We start from the raw sequence: 24,504 nt of genomic DNA, 5'->3' as shown, positions 1-24,504 counted from the left end.
TGAAAAGTAATTGAAATCACGGAGTTAATGGGCCGCGGTACGCGGCGTGATCGATCACGCATGAGACGTATCGCGCGTTAAAATAAAGGTATCACGAGCGTAGTGTCATTATTTATGCGAGGACCGAGAGTGTGATTTATCGCTTCAATCTGCCGTCTGTCGATCTAGAAATTCGCGTTCTCCGCGGCGATAGTACACGAGGCGCCGGAGGATTCATCTTTCGTAGCGACAATATCAATTGTAAAATCTCTTGAAACCTCGAGAGTACGAGAAGAAAATATCTGGATGATCTGCACTTGGCGATCTGTTATCAACAGATTCCGCACGCTTTCTAATACTTATAAATATTGTTAGACAATAATAATAATGCATTTAGAAAGGATCTACCGAAATCACGCGCGTGCTGCTAATCGGGCGCGTGGAGGTGATTTACGACGTATTTTCCGAACCTGAGATATATCCTGCTTTGCATGTATCGTATATACGAACGCCCGCTCGAACGCACGCGGAAAGACGCCCGGAGGTTCCCATTGTACTCCGGCGCGTTCGCCTAATCTAGATCGGGGATATTTTTATCACTCGTCTGTGTACTATGGACCGCCCCGGCCGTTCGTTACGTACGTACGCGCGTAGCGGCGTGTAATAATGATCGCCTTTATGCACCGTGAAAAACAGCGGAGCACGCGTGACGGTGCGTGCAATGAAATAAGAAAGATACAGATTTCAAAAATCGGACTCACCGAGCATCCTGTAGAATGGAGCAGCATCCCTCACTCATCTCAATGATCTCAATGGAGCTGCAAATATAAAAAGCTGTTTAAGAGACGCCACGAATAATTATTATCACCATCCATTCTATATATATAAATTAACTGTCACGGATACATAATTAATAAATGTCGATAAATCACAGCTTAACCAATCGCACGCATGTCCTTAACAACTTAACGGAAAATAATTTATATTTTAAAGAAGTATGAAATGAGATAAGAAAAGATACATATTTAAAAATCGGACTCACCGAGCATCCCGTAGAATGGAGCAGCATCCCTCACTCATCTCAATCATCTCAATGGAGAAGCTGCAAATATAAGAAGCTGTTTAAGAGACGCCACGAATAATTATTATCACAATCTTAATAATATTTTCAGTAATTATTAAACATTCGTATACCGTCGGTTACTATAATATACTTACAATTTTAATAGCGACGGTGATAGTTTGCCGTCGCTGAAGGGGAAGAGAGATCAAGACCGAATTCAAGGCGCGATTTATACCGTACGGCACTTCCGAGATTTTATTCGACGTACCGGCGACATTACGCGACACTACCGACTCAAACACGAAAGATTGTCAGAATGTGAACGGGATGACTTCGTCCGTCGATGAGAAGATGGGTTACGATCGGACAATCACGATTTACATCGATCGTGTGCGTTAATTAATGTATGATACGATCGCCCGATATCTCATTCGGCACTCCCGAAACTTCATTCGACGTTCCGGCGACATTACGCGACACTCCCGACAACGACTCGAACGCGCGGATCACTTCACGCGGAAGCCTGTCAGGGCGAACGAGACAACTTCGTTCTGTGCGACGAGAAGACGGGTTACGGCGGAGCAACCGCGATTCACATCGATCGTGCACGTTAATTAATGCGTAACGACGATCGCCCGATATCTCATTCGATGCTCCGGAGACGTTATTCGATACTAGCGATACTAATTTGCCCGAACGAGTTGCTTAGACACGTAAAATCGACGAAAAACGCGGAGCGATCTTACTCCGTTAAGTGACCGACGGCGACGCGACGCGAGAGACCTATTGCAAGATGGCGCGGGGGCGCGGGGCGCGGACCGCTCAGCCCCGTACCTCGCGATCTTTGCAAGGGCTCTATCCTTTCGAGAACGATTAACGTTCTGTATCTTATAATTAGTTATAATTATATATAACGCTTATAATTATAGTTTTTCTATTAAGAAATCACCGTTACGATGCATATAGCTGCAATTACTCAAAATATGATGCGGGATTAGTTGCTTTAAATAAATAGGTCCTTTTTCGGAATTTGAACTGATGTTCGCAAACGAAGTTAACTCAAGTTAACTTCAACCAAACGGCGCCATTTTGCTGTTAATGTGTTTTTGAGACGCGATACATTTATAATCAATTTATATTTCAGAAGAAGGAATTAAATGAAGATAATCGACGAATCTCTCACGTTTTTCACTTTTAGATTATTATTGTTATTATTATATATTTAGATTATTCGCGATACAATGGGCAACGATACTTTTTCACGGAGCTGCTTAGATGATCTCGACGTCGGCGTCGTTAAGGCGGGTTCTACAATCAATCGCGGCGTATGTCGTCGTCGGAACGCAGCCGATGGTCCAATGAAAGAATTTCTTTTTCGAAAACGAATTTTTCTCATTAGACCATCGACTGCGTTCCGACATCCGACAGATCCGACTACGACATACGACTAATTGTATAGAACCAGCCTAATAAGAGCTTTTACAGCGCAGTCGGAAACGCCTGTGCACGACTACGTAAAACGTTAGTGGAGGATCTAGACAGCACTTTCGGCAAACAACGGAGCAGCAACTCAGTAAAGGCCATTGCACGTAACAAAGTTTTAGTCATAATCGTAAGGCCGTAAGAAAATAGACCAATCACACTCGATTATTCTTCGAGCTCAAGGAGAATAATCGATTGTGATTAGTCTATTTTCTTACGGCCTTACGATTATGACTAAAACTTTGTTAAGCGTCGTCTACAATGGCAGCAGGAGTATACAGTTCGACGTAAGCAGTAAGCTATTGACCAACCATAGTCGATTATTCTTGAATTGCAAAAATCCCATTAGTCAATAACTTACTGCTTACGTCTTACTGTATACTCCTGCTGCCATTGTAGACGACGCTTTACGTGCAAAGGCCTTAACGCGAAGTGACTTTGCAACAATACATTCGACTTAATCGGGCAGAACAGCGCGTTTCGCATAGGGACCCGTGTATATCCAACATCGAGCTTAACTGCACCGTTCGTGCACGTCGAATGTATACGAATGTACCACTCATTGTCAGCTTGACTAGGTTTTCGGTCTTTTTCGCGCTCCCTTCTCCTTCTTCCAGAAGGAGAGAGAGGAACCACTTTAATCTTTCGCGATTCTATCACATAACAAGTATATGTATATTCTCTCAAGCCTTAACTTAGACTGCGCGAAAGTTTCAAGAGCTCGTAATTTTCAGAAATATCCGAAAATTCTTTATACTTGGTTTCAATTAGAAGATTAACGCACTATTTCTGAATTTTAAATAAAGAATTTTACTCAAATTTCTACTTTACTGTAGCTTATGCTGAGTAGCCAAATCATCGCAGTTCTTTATCAAAAGCATCAAAAGGTTATTATTAGATTCTCTCACTTTCGTAACGATTTTCAGGAGAATCGATTTTGATGGACGATCAGCAATAAATGTTATTAACTCTTTGCTCAATTTTGAAAGGATATGTATACATACAATTGAACGAAATAAGTATTAACGTCTATATCAAAGATTGAATTCGTATCTTAATATGTCTTATTGTTAAAGAAATTTGTAAGACCCAATAATGGGGCCCAATAATGGATTCGTCCATTCGTAAGCTAAAATGGGAAAGCGAGCGATAATACAGCGATATCCGCTTGCTAACTATAATTATGCGATAAATACGTGTTTTCCTCTTGAATACAAAAGTTTTAGTCAAATGTGTGTCGTTGTGAATTTATTACAGTTTTCTATAACAAGCGTCGAATATTTAGATGCTCTCATTATTTTCTATGAAATCTCTAAGAAATCGTATATACATATAGATTCGTGGAAATCGCTGTATTTCTTTTCTATTTGCCGTTCGTCGCCGTCGCCAGGGAGCTTTTCTCGGAATTCTAAACGCGCGAGGATCACCTCATTATTTTGGCCAATCGCGTGTTTTCGTTGTCGCGCGCGTAGTTATTTCGGCAAGTACGTCGCGCCCGGCGGCGCGTAGGAATGTGAGGGGTGGGGGACTGGGGGACAGTTCCCATCAGGACATTGCGCGGTACGGTCGCGACGTCACGACGCGGCGTGGATCCTTCGATCAGCTTCGATCGTAATCGTATTCGGCCGCGAGTGAGCGTGATGTGTGTAATAACGATATCGTATTCGCGGTATTCGTCTCGTAACGATTGAACGGAGGGGACACGGCGGAGAGAGAGAGCCTCGACCGACGGCCGGTGTCCGCGAGAATCGGTACGTTCGACAATCTCTCGTAACTAGAATAACCGACATGGCCGCTTATCGCGAAAAATGCGGGTTAATCGTCGTCCAGCATGGCGAGTGCGCGACGCTTGCGGAGCTGCGTCCTCTCGTCGCCGAATCTCGCGCATATTGAAGACGGTGGAATCCCTGGAATCGATCCACGATCGAGGCTGGCGCGAAAGACAATTTTACATCGAAGTGCACATCGGAGGCATCCGAGAGTGCCTCGCCTCTCCTGTAAGTACGCAACGCTTCATATTCGTTTGACGCGAGTAATCGCGCTCGCAAATGCGATCGCCATGGACGCCATGTCGTCCCGTCGAGAAGATCGCGCGGTTTTCGCCGCGAGCGCGATACATCCGCCATGTTTCCCGTCGGTACCGTTTTCCTGGAAGACGCTCGTCGCGGGGTCGTTTTTTCGTCGGGTCGACGGGACACGTATTATGTATATACGCAGTAACTTACGATAATTCCTTCGCATAAACGGGGATTTGTAGTAACTTACGATAATTCATTCCGCGTAAATGAGTGAATTATCTTAAGTTACAATATACAGAAGTAACGCTCGCATAAACGTAGTAATGGTGAGTCTGATATGAACGAATTACGATTGGTCGCGATTATTATTATCGCTTTTTTGGATGATGTATCGAGGGGAGTTTCGCGTGAGATATGTGCGATAGATTTCTCGGATCTGTGAAATTGGCCAGACATTCTACGATAATAATTTCAAAAATATACCGAGAGTTCTAATAGCACTTTTCATAGTTCTACATATAAAAAAAAATGATAAAAATTAAAACAAGTTCCACATTCCTTATATTATAAAATCGAAATTGAAAAAATGTCGTGCTAACTTCGCGAATCTAGCACGACTTTCGCATTTGAAGTATCAAAACGTGTTGAATATTATATTTGACGAGAGTTCCCGATAGTTCTAATCAAATTCCACACATGTATACCATTTCAAATCGATATTCCATCAATTAACAATTTTAAAACAATTTTTATCCGCGCCTAGTACGAGTTTTTCTCAGATTACATGAAGCTAACACCGATACATATTTGATGGTACCATATAAATGATTTAATGGTGTGCGCGTTTTGTATACCACTGTATTGCAGATATTTTTTTGTGGCTTTACATACATTTTTATAATCGAAATACTTTAGAAATTTGTACTGTTGTAAATATGTTTTTTAGATATTAAAAATAGGAATAAAATTACAATTATCTTTTGCGTAGCCAGTGGCAGTGGAGATGCTGGTGCCGGTGCAGCAAGTACTATAGTTGTGTCAGCTGGACGAGGTTCAGCCCACGGCGAAAGAATCTTATCCGCAGATATCATTACAAAGCCGAGCCACGTAGAGAACAAAAAAGGTGAGTACTTTAATGAATTAAATTTTTTTTACTGTGTAAGATATTTAAAAACATACGGAAGACACTTGAAGTAAATTTACTTTACAGTTTGTTAAATTAATAAATTAAGATTATTAATTCATTAAAGTACTATTATTCTGCAATTATTGTTGCATAGTTTGTAGATTTCAAACGTTCCTTCTTAAAATTTTGGAGAATTGGTTCATCGAAAAAACTAAGTGTGTTTTTCCACTCAGAGATAATATATTTTTGATGACGTACTGATAAAGTAAATGCAATATCTTTAAAATTTTTCAATTTATGAGATAAATCTTTAAAATAACCATTTTTACTTTCAAATCGCATAGTCCAATATGCTCTGGGAGGGCCCATTTCTTCTATTATCATAGGATAATGAGTGATAAGATGATCTTTTGGTGTTAAAGAAATAGGATATTCTTTAATTACAAGTTCGTGATGTTCTTTTATCACTTCTTGTAAATCATTTAACATATCAGGCATAATTCTGGGTGATAAGACAATTTTTAATATTTTTATGAGTAACAAAATTATTTTCCATTTAGTAAAATTCTCACAAAGTTTTGGAATTATATCTTGTAAAATTAAAGGCAAAAATGTTATTAAACAAAGAGTTTGTGCTGCACGTTGTCCAATTGAATTTGAATTTTTATTGAGGTGTATAATGCTTGGAAGATTTTGTTTATTGCATAAGCCATAATCAAACGCTTGTACTTTATCATTGAAATCATTTAAGGTCATAAGTCCAGATTCTTTACAAAAATTTAAAAATAATTTTAAATCTCTTTGGCAAATGCCCTCCAAGAAATCATGCATTACATCAATATTGAGGTTTTTGAAAACTTTAAAATGAGTTAAATTTAACAGAGCACCTTTGTTTTATTCCAAAAAAATTTATTGTATCGCTGTTTGCATACTTCTGTTGATCTGCTAAATAAACAAAACTTTCTGTTGTTCGTAATAAACTTAAATCTGCAATACATGCTTTTTGGGCTTCTTCTTTACTCATTGTACAGATTTTACAATAGTAATGAGAATTAAAAGATTCATTCATGCCCAACAACATAGCTCCAGCTAAATTATCGCAAGATGTAGATATTAATGTACCTTTTAAATATATGTTTATAAAGAATCAATGAATATTCCTCGCGTCTCTAAAATTTTAATATCATTAATAATTACCTCTAATACAGGATTTATTCCAAATTCTTTAATATTAGTATTATAACATAACGCTACCAAAAAAATATTTTTTAATTTTGAATTAACATAAATAGGAAAGTTATTAATTGTGAAGTAAAACGCTCCGATTTTATGAATGCCAGTTTTGCTTCCTAAAGGATTACACACCTCAAATTCATCGAAATAAAGCTGAATCTGAATTGCATTTTTATGTACTTGAAAAAAACTATTAGTTTTATAAACTTTACCGTCAATGAAATGAGTGTAAGCATTATTATTTTCAGTAATATCATTAGTAAAATATTGTTGAACAACTTTATTATTTAATACAAATTGAAGAGTTTTTAATATAGATACATATGTAAAAGTACGTGTTACCGAAACTTGTTTATAGGACTGTGTTTTACTATCGTATTTTTTTTTATTCCAACACCATGAGCTTTTCTAATAGGCTGCACAAAATTTGATGGCAAATTTTTATTTCGTTTATACGCGGTTATGTGATTTTCAAATGTATATCTCAAGTCGTGGGCAAGATTTTGACGTTCATCCAAATTCGAAATTGATAACATATCATCAATGAGCGGAAAAAGTAAGTTTGATGTTGTTTCTAAAATACTTGTTATAACAAGATCAGGCAAACCTAAAGAATATAAATGTATTACGTAATTTGAAATGGTTTCTTCTATTAGTTGCCTTCTCTCTGTATCTGACTCTGTTAATTGGTTTTTCTCAGTATATGACTCATTTGATGCTACATCCAAATCATAAATCGAATTACTATCCGTTGTAATATCAAATTCTTCAAAATTTTCAGCACTTTCACAATCGTTACTTGTGGAAGGTGCATTTTCTTTTTGAAGAATACACTTTTTCAAGTGTTTTGTAAAGCCACAATATGTTCTCTAAAAACAGCAAGACAATCTGTATCTATGCAACACTTTAAAATAAGATTAGAGCTCTCAAACAGTATATGTACATTACGTAAGTGCTGACATATATCTTTAATGTTTAACGTTTTATATTCGCATAAATAACACTGAAGAGACATTTTTAATTGTTATACAATGGTATGTTGGAAAAAGGTCGAATTAACAAAAAAAAAAACCATTTAGTGATTAATATTACTATACTAATATTATTTCGCAACTTTTTAAATTAAGGAAAATAATATATATTAATATTAACACTTATATATTTTATAATATTAATATTAATAATTTTCTTTGGATATTCGCGTTTTTATTGACAAGAATGATTATAATAAAATGAATACTGTTATTGCAATATAACCAATTCTCGCATGATCTTAATTTTTAATACTGTAATTAAATGAATAATATAACAATACCTACTCTTCTTATAATAAATTTTTGAATAATACTTGCAAGAAGATGATAACTTGTTTTATGCGGCCTCAAATTTCGTGTGTACTTCAATCAATTTGCTTGTACACTTACTTGGAATTTTGTAAAAATAATGTTGTAGAAAAATCAAAAAATTCTTAAGATCATTCTCAAATTCCACATGAAAAACATAGTGAGCTTTAAAAAGGTAATGAATTCTATTTATTGCATTTCCCCGTAGGGTTTACAAGGCGTTTTTATGAGGAACGTACCCAAACCTCTTACAAATCCCATTCCCCTCGACCTGGCCATTTGCGACCTCACAAACATTTTTTACCCTCCCTCCCCATAATCCTCTTCACCCCTCTTCTTCTTCCTCCGAGACTCCGTCCCTCATCCTCCCTCCTACCCTTCTCCGCTCTTCCCTACTTGGCCCACTCTCTCTTCTTATCCTTCCCTTCATCGTCGGAGCTCATTAGCAACTTCTCCTCCATCCTACTTGCGATTTCCTCGTCCTCCGTTCTCCCTGTACTCCTACTCATTCTCCCTTCCATCTTCTCCTCTCTCTCCTCTCTCTCTCTCTATATCTCCTTAAAAAGGTAATCAATTGACTTAATTATATTATTTGTTGGTAATAAAATAAATTTCTTGTCTATTTCAAGAAAACATTGTTCCGGTGCAATTTTATTAGGACCGACTAGGATAAGTCTTGGTTGATTAACGTTTTCATTCGAATGTAAGGGTGTTCCGTTCTGGAAAATGAAAGAAATAATTAATATTATATTGCGTCATTATTGTGTCAATAAAATTAAAATATAATTTTAACATTTAAATATACATACCTGTACAAAAGCAATCAATTTTCTAACAATATTGTTTGCTTTATCTCTTGTAGCCAACTTTTTCCCTCTTGCTGTTGGTGGTAGTAATAGTGTCGACTCCATTCTTAAAGATAAAAGATTGAAACATATTAAAGATTATACCAAAGATTGAACATATTAAAACTAATTAACAGCATTAATACGTAATTTAAATGAAGAAATAAACGTACCAAGAGAAATATTGTTCTTTTCAGTTTCATATACTGTTAAAATAGCAGGGACATATTCTACATATATTTCGCAAAATTTATCTTTTTCTATGTTCAATCTTTGGTATAATCTTTAATATGTTTCAATCTTTTATCTTCAGGGAAAAGTAGATTAAATTCTACATTAATCTAAAAAAAAATATATATATATATATTTCTTAAATCAGATAGCTTTAAAAATTAAAGGAATACGTTTTAAAAATTCCAAGCAAGCTAAAAAATATAGTTAAAATATAAAATATATAAACTATGAAAAATTTTGCACAAAAATAAATTAGAAAAAACAGGAATTAATTAGGAAAAACGGGAATTAATCACGGTAACATTACTTACCAATTCAGGAGTATCCAAAAATCTTGGAAATACATTAAAAAAATGTTTATTTAAATACAAATATCGTCTAACTTTAAAAGTTTTTTTAGTTTTTTCTATAATCTGATCTTTCTGTTCCAATGTTGCATGTTTCATAAAATCTATGGAATCTTTAATGACTTCTGTTTCATCAGCATGTTCAGCCTTAGTTCCTTCGATATTTTCAATATTTTCTTTTTGTCTTTTATTGATAATTATTTTTGAAACGCTTTCCTTTCGTTGTACGTTCGACAAACGTGAAGCAATATATCCAGTTCCAGTTTTAGGATTGTAAAAGTGTTCCTATGAAAATATATGTTACTAAAGAAATATTCAGAGCAGATCATTAGACGAACAAAGATTGATATTATAACACATAATTATAAAATATAAGAACTTAGATAACCAAGATCACCTTCACTGTTTTTTAAATTTGGGAAGAGTTTAATAATTTATATATTGTACAGATCGCATCTATGCACACGGGAAAATATTTTTAAAAATTTGACTTACACGACTGTGGTTTTTACCCCTCCATATATACCAGATATACATGTATTATATACAATTTATCTTCACAGAACTACCTCAATTTAAAATAGGAGATATTTTATCACTCACCGATACAATGCATAACAGCGGCAGTTGCAATGCAAACTGTGTCAAACTGCAAAACACAAATATATTTGAATTAGAACAATTGCTATTTCAAAAAATGATTATCACGGGCATAAAATAATTGTATTTCCAAAAACGAGTTTTTCTCAAGTACAAGCTTTTGACAGCTTTCCAGCAAGCAACACAAGTCGACATAAGTGTCGTTTTGTCTCTATTACTCATTGCCAAAAAAGAAAGATAGAACGACATTTGTGTCGACTTGTGTCACTTGCTGGAAAGCTCCCTTTATAAAATTTCATAATGAACACAAATAGAGAATGGTGAATTAGGTACTCACTCCACGGTTGCTCTGCCGTCGCCTGATGCCTTCCCGGATCTCCGTCTTCGGCTGTGTGAAATTGGCCCCACCACTACTGAAAATCCAATAACAACTATTACACCATTCGACTTACACCACTATGTGGTTTTTACCCCTCCATATATAAAATGTATGTATTTGTAGCTTGTAGTTATAGTCCATTCGCCAGGTCGATTGAGCATTTTTATCGAGGTTGATGGCTTAAGTTAATTTTTTTTTATGTTTTTTGGGTCGTAGAACAAGAATCTGTAAATAGTTTTTTCGTAAGTCGATGCAATAAAAAGTTATTAACAATTTATTTGTTTAAATTGCCCTAGCGATCAAACTATACATCCTATAAAAAAATGAACTAGAGAAAATGTGTTCCTTTTTTCACGACGAACAAAATGGCGTTTGAATTTTTCCAAAATCTTCATTATTGACGGAAATATGTCAATTTTTAGGTAATTACTGTCTACGCGTCGCGGAGTACCCTAGGCGTGCGCGCTCGCGCTTAATTGTATCGTTAAAACAATTGAAACTCTGAATTTGTCTAAACTTGCAAAAACGCGCCTACTCGTGGAAGTCCAGTACACCTCGCGTATGGCTGCTAATCGTAGGTGAATATTTTAGTCTGTATTTTAATTACCTAAAAATTGACATATTTCCGTCAATAATGAAGATTTTGGAAAAATTCAAACGTCATTTTGTTCGTCGTAAAAAGAGGAACAAATTTTCTCTAGTTCATTTTTTTATAGGATGTATAGTTTGATCGCTAGGGCAATTTAAACAAATAAATTGTTAATAACTTTTTATTGCATCGACTTACGAAAAAACTATTTACAGATTCTTGTTCTACGACCCAAAAAACATTTTAAAAAATTAACTTTAAGCCATCAACCTCGATAAAAATGCTCAATAGACCTGGCGAATGGACTATTATCTTCTCGGTATTCTTCTAGAATTACATATTAAATTACATCATATTCAACTACACTCATGTAATATAAATCCCATTATAACGAGTGTGCCGCAATCTAATATTGCCAGTACATCTGGCATCGATATTAGCAAGTTACATCTGTGTCGATTTTCTCGTGTTTTCGTGGATTGTTCATGATGGAAATTCGATGGTTGAATTCATGATTCGGATGTAATTAATATTTATTCATATTCAATTTAATTAATATTCAAATTAGTAGAGCATTGTTTCTGCATACGAGTACTTGAATTAAACTGCGTTTTTTCAAATTGTAAATCTGATAAATGTACCTCTTTTCCGATGACTTTCTGAATAAATGCCATCGTATGTCCCAAATTTGTTTCATTTGGTACTGGAACCACCACGGCATTGAGAACCGAAGGATGAGTTTCAAGTACACCCTCTATTTCCGCGGGTGATAATTTAATGCTTCCGTAATTAATAAAATCCGAATTTCTGCTGACAAAGTAAATTTCACCTTTAATCCGCGACTTCTGGAATTTTATGGACTTAAAAATTTTCTAATCTTTGGATCTTTCAACGCCTGGATCTATTAGATATACACGAAGCTATATAAATTATATTTTTTATTATCATATTCATTATAATTTTTATATATGTATATATGCGATTTCGTATTGAGCTCATATTTCTTCGCAGATTTCTTGCTAGCAAAGATTTTGCAATGATTTGAAACGCGTAAATTTCCTGGTTAGCTCCGCTAATATCACACGTGAGTGCAATCATATAACAAATTATCGAGAAAAGTGGACGCAACGGTCCATACAGCTTCTTATTCGCTTCCTACGGTTGGAATAGGTACAGGAATTTTAGTGTGCAATCAATTACCACTTCTATTTCCCGTTCGCGAGATATTAATCCTCGCTGGGCGTACGTACTCGGCCGACTTGGGTATCATTCACGGTAAATAACACGGAATTATAAGCATCTGGTTTTCTCGGTATAAAACGTCTCTACTTATCGTTGGGAAGCGGTGCGCTGCTGCTATTAAGTCGTTAAATCCCGATACCGATTGTATATCGAGGGTGGAATTCTTGTCGACAGGTACGACTGAGGCGTAAAAAAAAGAATTCTGACGTAAGCTGCGTTTCGTGGTAAAGTGGAAAATCACTCGGAAATAGAGAATAGAAATTATCGTCAGTAATTCAAAGAATATTTAAAAAAAGGAAAGAAAGGAAAATAATAAAAATTATCTCTTTATTTCACATAAATGTATATAAGACACAAATATCTTGCTCAGATTTTCATTGTTCATGTGATATGATTACCATGAGGAAAATAAAATTAAATAAAGCCCGTTTCTTATTCAGCCCGTTTCTCTTAACCTTGGATTTCCACTGGAGTCTTTACATTGAGTTTTTTTTTTATTAAATAAAAGCTTTATATTGTAAAAATATCTATCTTGTTTATCGCAATTTATTCTATTTTTTCGTACTTTTTGCTACTTGAACAATAAATTGAAAAGCTTAACCAATTATAATATATTTTATATGAAACTGTCTAATTTGATATTATTAATATAACATATCCTTATAGTATTTTCTATTATATTTCTTCAAAAAAATTTATATTTTATCTGTGTGTAGAGAATGCTTGGCAAAGAGTGGAATGATTTTTCTACCAAATTTATAGATAATTTATTAGGTTTTGGAGATAGGTCGAGAATGCAAGTAATTTATTCGAGTTCGTATCTTAATATAGTCTTTAATCCCACAAGTTTCACCTACAATTCCGCGGATACGTCCGTATGCTAGCGAGTCACGATGCCGAATGTCTACCTCTCTGTCCCCGAAATCTCGCGGTCGTTCTCTCCTCTCAGGAGGATTTCATGTCCTTCGAGGAGTCGCTCGTCATGTTTTGCTCAGTTTCATGTTATTAATTATTTATGTCTTGCCTGTACGTTCCCTCTTATTGTTACCTATGTTTCTGTTTTCCCAATCTAACGTCTTTTTCTATTTACGACTTCGCTACCTCTTATTTTCGATTTGAGCTGTTTCGGCGGTTAAGTATATAACGATATAATCGCCACAAGGTATTTACACACTCTTAAGCATGTGTCGCCAAAATTGGAGGTACATGTTGAAAAAAAGTCCCTACGTAATTACGAGGGACATAAGTACCCTCAAAAATAGAAGGGAAGATGGTACCTCGAAGTTAAGAAGTACGTTATGCGGTAAGCATGTGTCGCCAAAAATTGGAGGTACATTTTGAAAAAAAGTCCCTACGTAATTACGAGGGACATAAGTACCCTCAAAAATAGAAGGGAAGATGGTACCTCGAAGTTAGGAAGTACGTTATGCGGTATCGACGCGGACGTGTCTGGACGTGTCATATCGTTGTCATAAGTGCGGTACCTCCAATCGGTACCTCTTCCTTTATCAGTACCTCGTGTATTCCGTACCTCGTGCTACTGTACCGGGAAAAGTATCTCCTAGCAGCATGTAACTCGAAATGTCATTTACATTTAGAAATTAGTACCTCGAATTTGGAGGTACTACGCGGTACATGGTTAAGAGTGCATAAATCTTTTTATCATCCACACACACATTATCACTTTTTATTTTATTATTTTTTAAATCTACCAGTGAAACACTTACATTTTTTATAATGCTTATGCTTATGAGATTATCCAAATTGACTTTTAGACGACTGAGATATCTCACAATAATATTTTTTCTAACAGAATAACAAAATGTGCTATAACAGTAATCCGTTATACTGGCACATAAATAAAAGGCCCTTTTTATCTCTTACATTTATTTTACTTATATAGCAGACGTGTGAAAATTCTACGAGTTCGTCTATGGAATTATCTATTCAAATAACATTTTTTCATGCTCTAAAAGAGAAATTTAAGTAAAAATTCCAAATAATTGAACTAAGGTAATAACAGACTCCGCGTATAAATTACTTTAACGTACTAATTTCGATTGATTTCACGTATCGCGTCGCAAACTGAGTGTAGTAAATATAAATCACGGCGCCGAGCGAGAGCGCACTCTAAATAATAAATATTTGAAATTTAAACATTTTCGTGTTGTCGCCCTTTTCAAGTTGTTTATTAGTGATTGAAATTTTAAATATTTATAAATGTTTGATTTTTGGTTGGTGTTTGATACATCACACGTGTAAAGAGGTTTGATTTAAGTAATAAATGTTTGACATTTAAACACTTTTGTTGTCGCTCTTTTCAATATGTTTATTTGTGATGTTAAAATTTCAAATATTTATAAATGTTTGGTTTTTGGTTGGTGTTTGATATATATCACACGCGTAAAGAAAGATTTTGCTGTGTTATTCCGTGATGGTGCAATAATCAAGTTGGGTGCACATTCACTGCTACTAGTTCCAGGTACAATTTTACTGAAATCTTCAATTTGTTACTCGTTAACGAGATCTTGTTTTGGTTATTGTGAAATTTCATATACAAATGAGATGTCTAGTTCATACACGGTGTCCAAGACTTCGTCGCTACTCAATTTCACTTTTGCACTAATATCGAATATTTCAACTATCACATCAGTACAGTTTTTTGCATTTTGAGAAATTGCATCATCTTTTGATGATAAAATTACATCTTTCACGGCATTAAGGTCAGATTTCCCCTCTTGGGAGAAAGAGGTTATTTTCTTTTTGTGACCATCAACTTTTATAATTGCAAATTTCTTCTTTGTTTTCATCGCAGCTGCTCTTACAGACAACTTGATACTTTCCACAATCAAATATATTCACTTTTAAATGAATAAACTAATAATAAATTCACTTTCAATTACAGCAAACAGTCATCACAGCAATCTTTCAGAGTACAACATGCAGCTTTGAGTTTATAAATTAACTAGCATGCCCCGCGGCATCGCTCGCGACCTCATATGCATGGCTCTCATACGTGTAGTTTTTGCTATTTTTTAATTTTCAATATTAGAAACTTATATTTCGAAAAATCATATACATTTAACATTAATTTCTTTTAATTTTTTTTCAAATTAAATATATCATTTGAATCTTCATCTTCTCCCAAACAATCTCTTCGCTTACGCTTGCTTTTACGCTTGCTTAAGCTATCATCTTTCTCCCTTCTCTCTTCTTTTTCATCTTCCTCCTTTTTCTCTTCATTACTTGCCATTTCCTTTTCATCATCTTTCTGCTTTTTCTCTTCTTCATTTCCCATCTCCTTTTCATAGTGTTGCTTACTTTTACGCTTGTTTAAACTATCACCTTTCTTTCTTCTCTCTTCTTTTTCATCTTCCTCTTTTTTCTCTTCATTACTTGCCATTTCCTTTTGATCATCTTTCTCCCTCTTCTCTTCTTCATTTATCATCTCCTTTTCATATTCTTCAGCTGCCATAATTAATATTTCGTCCATCCCGTCATTTAAAACTATAATATTTAAATTTACATAATTTACAAATTATTTACAAATTAATATAATAAGTTTTTACATTTAAATCAATGTAAATATAATATTTAATTTATATTTAAATTTACATTTTTTTTAAACTTACTTTCTTTAAATTCTTCATTTTCTTGCTGAAATTCTTTGTCCATCTTCTATTTTTTACTAATTTAATCTTTACTCAATATCTGTACTGTTAGTTTTCGTTATTGACGTTTAATATGTGAATTTAGCGACTTTCAATATTGATTAATTGATTAATATTTAATATGTGAATTTAGCGACTTTCGATAGAGTCTTTACTTAAAAAGAAGGTTCGCTCTTTAAGTTACCACCTTTGTGTTTTCTTTACTATTTTAATCTTTACTCAATATCTGTACTGTTAGTTTTCGTTATTGACGTTTAATATGTGAATTTAACGACTTTTAATATTGATTAATATTGAAAGTCCCCGGGAAATTCTACCCCTATTTTATATACAATTCTTTAAAATTCGGTCAACTATTTCCCGAAAAATTGAAAAAATTTTGAATACCGGTTCCCAAAAAGATCGGTAACAAAAAACTATACAGTTTGTAACACTCCCCGAGAAATTCTATCCCTGTTTTATATACAATTCTTTAAGATTCGATCAATTATTTCCCGAAAAATTCGAAAAATTTCGGATACCGTTTTCCAAAAAAATCAGTAACGCAAAAATATACACTCTATAACATTCCCCGGAAAATTCTACCCCTATTTCATATACTTTTGGTAAAAATTCGGTCAAATAATTTCCGAGATCATAGCGAACAAAAAAGGCTGCAAACTCTGTCTCTTTATAATAATAGTATAGATAAGTGTTTACTTTCATAAGTGCGTAATTATATATATGTTTATTAACTTTAGCAATACAGTCAAAAAGTGGACTTGGTTTACAAATAAATCCTTATTTCACTCATACCTGCATACCATCCTCGCATACAATTATCCTAATAATCTATTATAAATTATAGAATTATAAATATTTGCCTTAATTTAATTAATCAAAACCTATTCAACAATATTCAATATTCATTGCTCATTGATTCTTTTTGCACTATTTCCTGACCTCACAGCCTATCTCACAGCCTATTGACATCTTATATCTATTTTCTTTTTCTTTTGCATTCCTTTCTCTAACAACTTTCAACAATACCCTCCGCTTTAGTGGTGTCCAATTTATCGTTCCAAAGTTTTTCCAACCTTTCCTTATTATTCTTTCCTAATGCCGTAAACCATTCCTTTGTTTCAATACAATCCTCAACGTAGTGTTTCATGCTATCCTTACCTTCGTTGCAAAAAATACACACCCGCCTCTCTTTTTCTAGCCAATACCTATTACCTGATTCTAAGTTACCGCATCTTAAATTTAATAGAGCTCTGATACTATCCCCAAGATTCTGCCCGTCTAAATTATCTATCCTCAAATAACTGGGACCTTCCATATCTTTGCTCAGCTCCTTATATTTCTTATTATACCTTGATTCTAAAATCCTATTTTCCTCTAACTGCCTCTGAACATCCTCGTCCCTATTCCTCATTTCTTTACCTAAATTTCTCCCCTCCCTTCTCAAGGCTTCCACAGCCACAACACTCCAACCATTCCTATTAAAATATTTCTCCCTTTCCTTTCCATATCTATCATTCCATTTATTGCTTTCTTTATCTAACCAACACTTTTTAATCCACATTTCTTCACTTGCTTCCCTGACCTTATTCTCAAACTTCATAGCCCTAATTCCCCAACCTATCCTTAGTGTGCTCATTTCTAGTTCTCTAGACATCATATATCTTGGTGTGCAAAACTTTAGTTTAAAAACCCATCTAGCGTAATCCAACATTATCCTTTCTAAATTCTTTCTTTCTTCCCAACCCCATAATTCTACACCGTATGACATCACGCTCCTAACTAGATATCTAAATAGCATTCCTCTTCTGATAAAATCATTCCTACAGATCCTTTCTCCTAAACCCTAAGTCCTGTTAGCCGCAATCCTACCTTTTCTACACAATTCTTTGATATGTTCTGTATATCTACCGCTCCTATTAAAAACAAAACCTAGGTATTTAAGCGACTTGACCTCTTCGATTTCTTTATTCTCCCATTTCCATTTTTCTACCTTTTCCCTACTTCTCTTGTTGAACACCACCATCTTAGTTTTCTCAGTACATAAAGTCATTTTTCTTTTCCTAAAAAGTCTCCTAATTGTATCCATCATATCTAACATCGCCTTCCTATTCTTAGCTAAAAATACCATATCATCGGCATACTCCAACGACCATACTCTTACATTCCTCAGTGGTACACCGCCTATGTTCCTTTCCTCTAATGCTTTCCTAATCTCCGCAATATACAGGTTAAATAAAAGCGGACTCAGAACACAGCCCTGCCTAACTCTTTTTGTTATAAAACATTCTTTCGATAAACCTTCCTTTGTCCTAATCGCTATCTTTGTGATCTCGTGAATTCTTTCTAACTTTCCTATAAGCTCTTCCTCTATTCTCATTTCCCTAAGGATCTTTCACAGTTGTTCTCTCTCCACGTTGTCAAAAGCTGCCTTCAGGTCCACAAAGAGTACATACACTTTACCTTTCTTTCCCTTCCTTTCTTCTTTCTGCGTTAGATGGTCCAGCACAAAGATATTGTCCATCGTTGACCTCCCTCGCCTAAAACCGGCTTGGCTCTCTGGTAACAAGCCTTTCTGCTCAACAGATTTCTCTAACCTTTCTCTGATAATTTCAGCGTATATTTTGTAAGCTGAGCATAGCAGAGAAATGCCTCTGTAATTTCCAACGACGTTTTCATCACCTCTTTTATGTAGCGGGACTATAATGGAGGTTTTCCAGTCCTTTGGTAAAATTCCTTCCTTTCAAACCTGATTTAAGACCTCCACTAGACCTTTCCTAACTGCACTGCCTCCATACAACCAAGCTTCAAGCGGAATTCCATCCACACCTACAGCCTTGTTTTTCTTCATCTTTTTACCGCATCAGCTATTTCTTCCACCTCCAACTGTGAGTCAATTAGAACAGGCCTTTCTTCTTCAGTTCCTATACTGTCTTCTCCTTCCTTGCTTCTCGCCATTTCCTCTGTACCCCCAAGAAGCTCTTTAAAATACTTCATCCATTCTACACCGTCGATTTTATTTTCCTTCCAAACCTTTTTCTTCCTCTTCTTATTAATCAATTTCCAGATATCTGACCTATGCCTTAGATTCTTTAGTTCCTCCTCTTCTTTGCTTTTCTTCTCCTTCCTTTTCTGTTCAAATAACGCTTTCATATTACTCCTTTCTTCCATATACCTTCCTTTTCCTACCTTTTCTTTTCTCCATTTTATGTATATCCTCTTTACTTCTCTTTTTTTCCTAGTGCAGTTTCTGTCCCACCAGTCTTTAAATCCCATCTTCCTTTTTTTAATTGTTATTTCCTTCCTTATCATAGCCTCTTGAACTATCTTCTTGAGTTTGTTCCATTTTTCTTCAATTGACAACTCCTGATAAACATCCTCCCAAATAGCCTCTTCAGTTTTCTTTTTATAACTTTCAATAACCTTCTTATCCCAGCATATTTTCCATCTTGTTTCTTCATTCTTATCTTCCTCCTCTTCTTCCTGCATTTTCTGTTCCTTACCTAGCACCCTATCTCTTTCTTCTAACCTTGCGACTAAAGGCATGTGATCCGAGTTTACTCTCGCATCTACCTTAAATTCCCTAATTCTATCATGTATTTCTTTGCACACAATCATATAATCTATTACGGAGCTACCCCTTGCACCTATAAATGTATATTCACCTTCCCAATCGCCTTTTATTGTACCATTCAGCAAATACCATCCCTTATTTTGGACCCATTCTATTAAATTCCTACCTCCATTACCTATTAATGTATCTTTACTTTTCCTTTCCCACCCTCCCTCCTCTTCCTCCCCGCCACCTAATTCTCCTGTTCTGATGTTAAAATCTCCTCCTATAATCACGGGATCTTTATCTAACTTTTCTATCCAACTATCTAGAGACTCTTTCATCTTGTTCCAACCATCCCTATTATATACTGATATGATGTTTGTTATTCCACCTTCCTCAATTATTTCTGACAAAACTAAACCTTCCTCTTCTTAATCAACTCTGATTCTTCCTTGCCCCATCCCTTTCTTTTACCTAAAATAAAACCTCCTTTTGCCCTTCCTTTCTTATTGACCCTAGTAGCATTACTACACTTCCAAATATGTGAATCCGGTAACCTCGCTTTAATTGTCTCCCAACTATCAAAATCAATCCATGTTTCACTCAGACTTATAAAGTCAAAATCTGTAATATATCCCCAAAATTCTATATCCTTGTTATTTATTCCTGCCACATTCCAAAATAGAATTTTCCTACCTCTAGTCAACGTTTCTCCAACCTTCACCTCCTTTCTACTTTCATCCCTTCCTTTCCTTTTATCCTCCCTTACTCTTATCTTTACCACTTTCTGGCTCACTTCACTAAATTTTCCTTTGCCTTCCCTCATCACCTCCTGCCGCTTGACTGCCCCCACTGCTATCTCTATCCTCAAAATTCCTCGATACATCTGCCCACGATTTCCACACCCCATTTATTCTTACTCTCGCAAAACCTACCTTAACATCTTCCCCTTTACCTTTCTGTATCTTGACCTATCTATAAATTTCTTCCTGTACCTTCCTTTCCTCCCAGGTTAAATCATTTTCCACAAAGATATTTCCACTCTTTAGCTTGTACTTATTCCTCATCACTTCTTTCTTATCCTCCTCCTCCAGTTTAACTATGGTAACCGTGCCACTTTTCCTTACATTAATTACATTACATCTTACACCTAATTTTTCTCTTAAAAATTTCTGCGCCCACTCCTTCCAGTCTCTTTCTTGTTCTAAATTTATCCCTTTAATTACCACATTATTCCTTCTGTCTTTCTTTTTTTATCTTTCATCCATCTCTTAAGCTTACCTACCTCCCTGACGCTTAACCTATCCTCACTTACCGTAGATCCCGCAAAGCTACTTCCCCATCTACTCCTTCTAGAAAATCTGCTCTCGCTAGCACTTCTCTGACTTTCGCTTTCACTTCCAATATCCGTCCCGTTCTCCCTATCTTCACCTCTCTCGCATCGCTCCAGCCAACCTAACTATCTATTTTCCAAATCAATCAATTTTCTTTCAATTTCCCTTAATCTCTCTTCGTTTTGTCCCTCCTTACCTTTCCTTTTCTCTACGTATTGCGCAAGACTTTCCTTTACCTCCTCAATTTTACCTACCTCCTTGGATATCTGTTCCTTCATTTCCTTTATTTCATCTCTAATTGTACATATGTTGTGTTTCACCTCTTCTTCATCCCTAAATGTCACTGTTTTACCTAGATCTAACTTGCGTTGTTTACCATCCGCTTTGCTGTCGATCTTACTTCTGCCTACTTTACCCGTTTTACCGCTGTTACCGACGTTGCCCGCGTTTCCCGCGCTCGGCGAGTTACGCGACGCCATAACCTCTCGGCTACCGTTCGCTATTCCGGGACAAAATACGCACAGAAACGGCTACTTCTAACCCCGCCTCCACTTACACCTGTCCAGAGCCTTCCCCCCGACTTACCTACTTCTCTACGCTATCGCTCGCTATTCTCTATCTACTCAAAATTCACTTAATTACACCACTCAGACTTTCCACACATCCGCTCACTTACACGCCCTCTAACCAAGTCCTCATAAGTGCGTAATTAGAAAGTGTTTAAAATACAAATCTGTTTGAATTTCTAATAATGAAACACAAATTGTGTTTTATTTTGTTCCCGTTTGAAAATCAAACATACACCACACGCCCACGTTCGTATGGTAATTTCTAACTATTTGTATTACACAACTCTACAAAAAAAAATTTTTTTCTTGTCCTTGGATTCATTTCATGATTTTCTTATTTATCATGCACCAAAATAAAGGAAAAATATCAATATCCCCTTCAATGTTTGGTTTTGTAGTGGTAATACTAATAATACAAGATTTTTGAGTTTTTATAGAAACAGTAACTAACACAAGTCAACATGAATTTTGCGTTTGAAATTAGGGTATGCAATTACGATAGGTTTATCGAGTCATCCGAAAAAAATTTATATTTCATAAAAAAGTTTGTTTTTGTAGCCAGGAGAACGTTTGTACGATATTTTAAAAAATCTATGATTTTAATTTTTATCTGTTAAAAAACCATAACAAATATATTTGTATATTATTTTTATTAACTTTAACTATTATATTAGCTTACAAAATAATGGAAAAAAGTTCAAAAGTGAACCCTGTTACTCTTTCTTTTATGTTCATGAGTACTTTCTCTTATTAAACCCTAAATATAGCTATATAACCAAAACAAATTTTTATCTGTTAAAAAATCAAAACAAATATATTTGTATATTATTTTTATTAACTTTAACTATTATATTAGCTTACAAAATAATGGAAAAAAGTTCAAAGTGAACCCTGTTACTCTTTCTTTTATGTTCATGAGTACTTTTTCTTATTAAACCCCAAATATAGCTATTCTCCTTACTTTTTTTTGCCTCACATTATTACTTTGCCATTTTTAAGCCCTGGTTATTCTACATATAAACAGCCAGTCATTTGCCAGTGATGGCTCAGTGATGGCAATTCATTAATTCGATAATGCGGTTCCTCCTACACGGAAAAAGGTTTTCACCGTATGAGATCATGCAAGGCGGACCATGAAACGCGCTGCGCCCTGCCACTACGCTGGGCCGTGTCCCCCACTCTCTTCCGCCGTGCGCCCATGTCAAAAAACGCTGCCGCGCAGCAACGTCTTTCCTCGTACTAAGCACGGGATTTTTCCGTGCATCGCACCGGCTTTCGCGTTGCGAACGTAGCACGTCGTATCTTCGTGCTACGATCGCGACGCGAAAGCCGGCGCGATGCACGGAAAAATCCCGTGCTTAGTACGAGGAAAGACGTTACTGCGCGGCAGCGTGTTTTGACATGGGGGACACGGCCCAGCGTAGTGGCAGGGCGCAGCGCGTTTCATGGTCCGCCTTGCATGATCTCATACGGTGAAAACCTTTTTCAGTGTATGCACGATCTTACATACAGGTCTCTCAACTCGATAGATTTTCAGTGATGGTGACTTCAATATCGAAGTCACTTTTTGGTGTCGCTGCTATCGAGGATGTCGGTTTGAAAGTGTCAACGTAACCTATGTTGTCGCTGTCGCTATCGCTATCACCTATTGTGCAAGGGGACAAACCTTAACTTTCTTCGCTTCTTGGTATACATGCTTTATATTTGTCAACATACTAACCCGATTATATTGCACATACTTTCAGGATATTTATGCAAGCAAGCTCTAAAAAAATATGGTGCATGTAAGATTTGTCAAGAAGCTGTGGGCTCAAATTCTGCCTGCGCATCTTCCGTTGCTAAACTTATCACTATGAAATCTCGTGGTGGGTTGATCCATCCCAACTTAAAATTTTTCTACCTTATACGGCACGTTGAAGCATGTTTCGCAAAGCATGCCTCACGCTTGGATGTTTTCGACTTAACTCTCGAAGACGTGTTAGCAACTTACAACTTTGCTTTCCCACGTGAAGAACATGGTTGTGATATTTTGTCCTACGCAATTGTGCATTTGTGCTGTTTCGTGCGGTTATTGTACCTCCCCTTTTTCATTCACGATCGACACGTGGAATTTTAAGGTACAGGCAGAAGGGATTTATGCAACGCATTCCGCGTGAGGGGAATCTCGCGAATCGCGGCGGCACGGCGACCTGTAGCGTCGTATACGCAATCGGCACCGCGAAATTAATTATCGACGTGGATAATTGGTATCCGCGCGGTATCGATCAAATTTCCAGCCGTGGGTGCGGTGCCTTGGTTGCAACTTGCCGCTCGCTTTTGCCGGCGTGCCTCGTCGCTTAAGTGCCAGGCTGCTGCCTCGCTTACTCGCGAGATAACTTGCTGCCTTCGTTTTCCCGAGGGATCGGCGAGAACGCGATAGGCGTTGCTACAACTACGATGCAACGCAGAGTGCTTATCAAGTCATTAGGGCGCCATTATGTCCCGAGCAACATTTGTTTAACCCGATTCTGGGACGTACTTTCGTTGCGCGCCGGCAAGAAGCGAAACAATCGCGGCGGATGGTTGATCAATTTCGGCTCTCGAGTAAAGAGCAGCACGACGGGTCTTCGTTCGCTCGTTCGTTCATTCGAGCGTATCAAACGATGCCTGCCCGCGATATTACCGCGAGCCGCCTTTCCCCCGCGACCTCCCACGTAATAATTAAAGGGTCGTAGGTTAATTAACGACTGGCCGAACGCTGAAAAAGTGAACGTTCGCGTACCGGGATGCATCATCGTTTTCTTTGTCGCTGCGGGGTGGCCCTGACGCGGAGAGGATAATACCGAGGATCTCGATTGATCGGTTGCATTCGATTCCTTTGCACAATTACTATTTCACGGAACTTTGCGACTCCA

At 36.3% G+C, this 24,504-nt stretch overlaps 1 protein-coding gene and 2 long non-coding RNA genes across 3 annotated transcripts in view; 1 reads left to right on the top strand and 2 right to left on the bottom strand.

The window, feature by feature from the left end:
* Positions 1-740: 740 nt before the first annotated feature.
* Positions 741-1,784, bottom strand: LOC139768015 (uncharacterized). Its single transcript, XR_011717263.1, has 3 exons — positions 1,198-1,784; positions 1,022-1,081; positions 741-797 (listed from the first exon to the last, which is right to left on the bottom strand). It is a non-coding gene; the product is annotated as an uncharacterized lncRNA (long non-coding RNA).
* Positions 1,785-4,078: 2,294 nt separating this feature from the next.
* Positions 4,079-24,504, top strand: part of LOC139769862 (uncharacterized) — a 146,725-nt gene continuing 126,299 nt past the window's right edge. The window contains exons 1-2 of the long non-coding RNA XR_011717640.1: positions 4,079-4,521; positions 5,531-5,665. This is a non-coding gene — a long non-coding RNA (uncharacterized lncRNA). The remainder of the gene's footprint in view (positions 4,522-5,530; positions 5,666-24,504) is intronic.
* On the bottom strand, positions 8,273-16,155 carry LOC139768073 (uncharacterized). Its single transcript, XM_071697909.1, has 11 exons — positions 16,113-16,155; positions 15,881-15,987; positions 15,646-15,781; positions 10,608-10,683; positions 10,274-10,319; positions 9,635-9,955; positions 9,402-9,430; positions 9,259-9,357; positions 9,054-9,156; positions 8,816-8,963; positions 8,273-8,424 (listed from the first exon to the last, which is right to left on the bottom strand). The coding sequence occupies exons 1-11, from the start codon at positions 16,153-16,155 to the stop codon at positions 8,273-8,275; spliced, it is 1,260 nt and encodes a 419-aa protein (XP_071554010.1).

This window comes from Temnothorax nylanderi, unplaced genomic scaffold, assembly GCF_030848795.1.
Source record: "Temnothorax nylanderi isolate EJ_2023f unplaced genomic scaffold, tnyl_v1.0 TNYL_tig0002_pilon, whole genome shotgun sequence".
NCBI classification, from domain to species: Eukaryota; Metazoa; Arthropoda; class Insecta; order Hymenoptera; family Formicidae; genus Temnothorax; species Temnothorax nylanderi.
Note: the sequence above shows the minus strand (reverse complement) of the source record. Positions and strands in the feature narration are given on the sequence as shown.

Excerpts from the sequence above, each read along its gene's own strand:
- LOC139768073 (XM_071697909.1), bottom strand. The coding sequence starts at position 16,155 with ATGGACAAAGAATTTCAGCAAGAAAATGAAGAATTTAAAGAAA. Across the intron at positions 15,988-16,112 it reads AAATGAAGAATTTAAAGAAA|TTTTAAATGACGGGATGGAC; the intron begins GTAAGTTTAAAA and ends TAAATATTATAG. Across the intron at positions 8,425-8,815 it reads TAATATAATTAAGTCAATTG|ATTACCTTTTTAAAGCTCAC; the intron begins ATTACCTTTTTA and ends TAAATAGAATTC.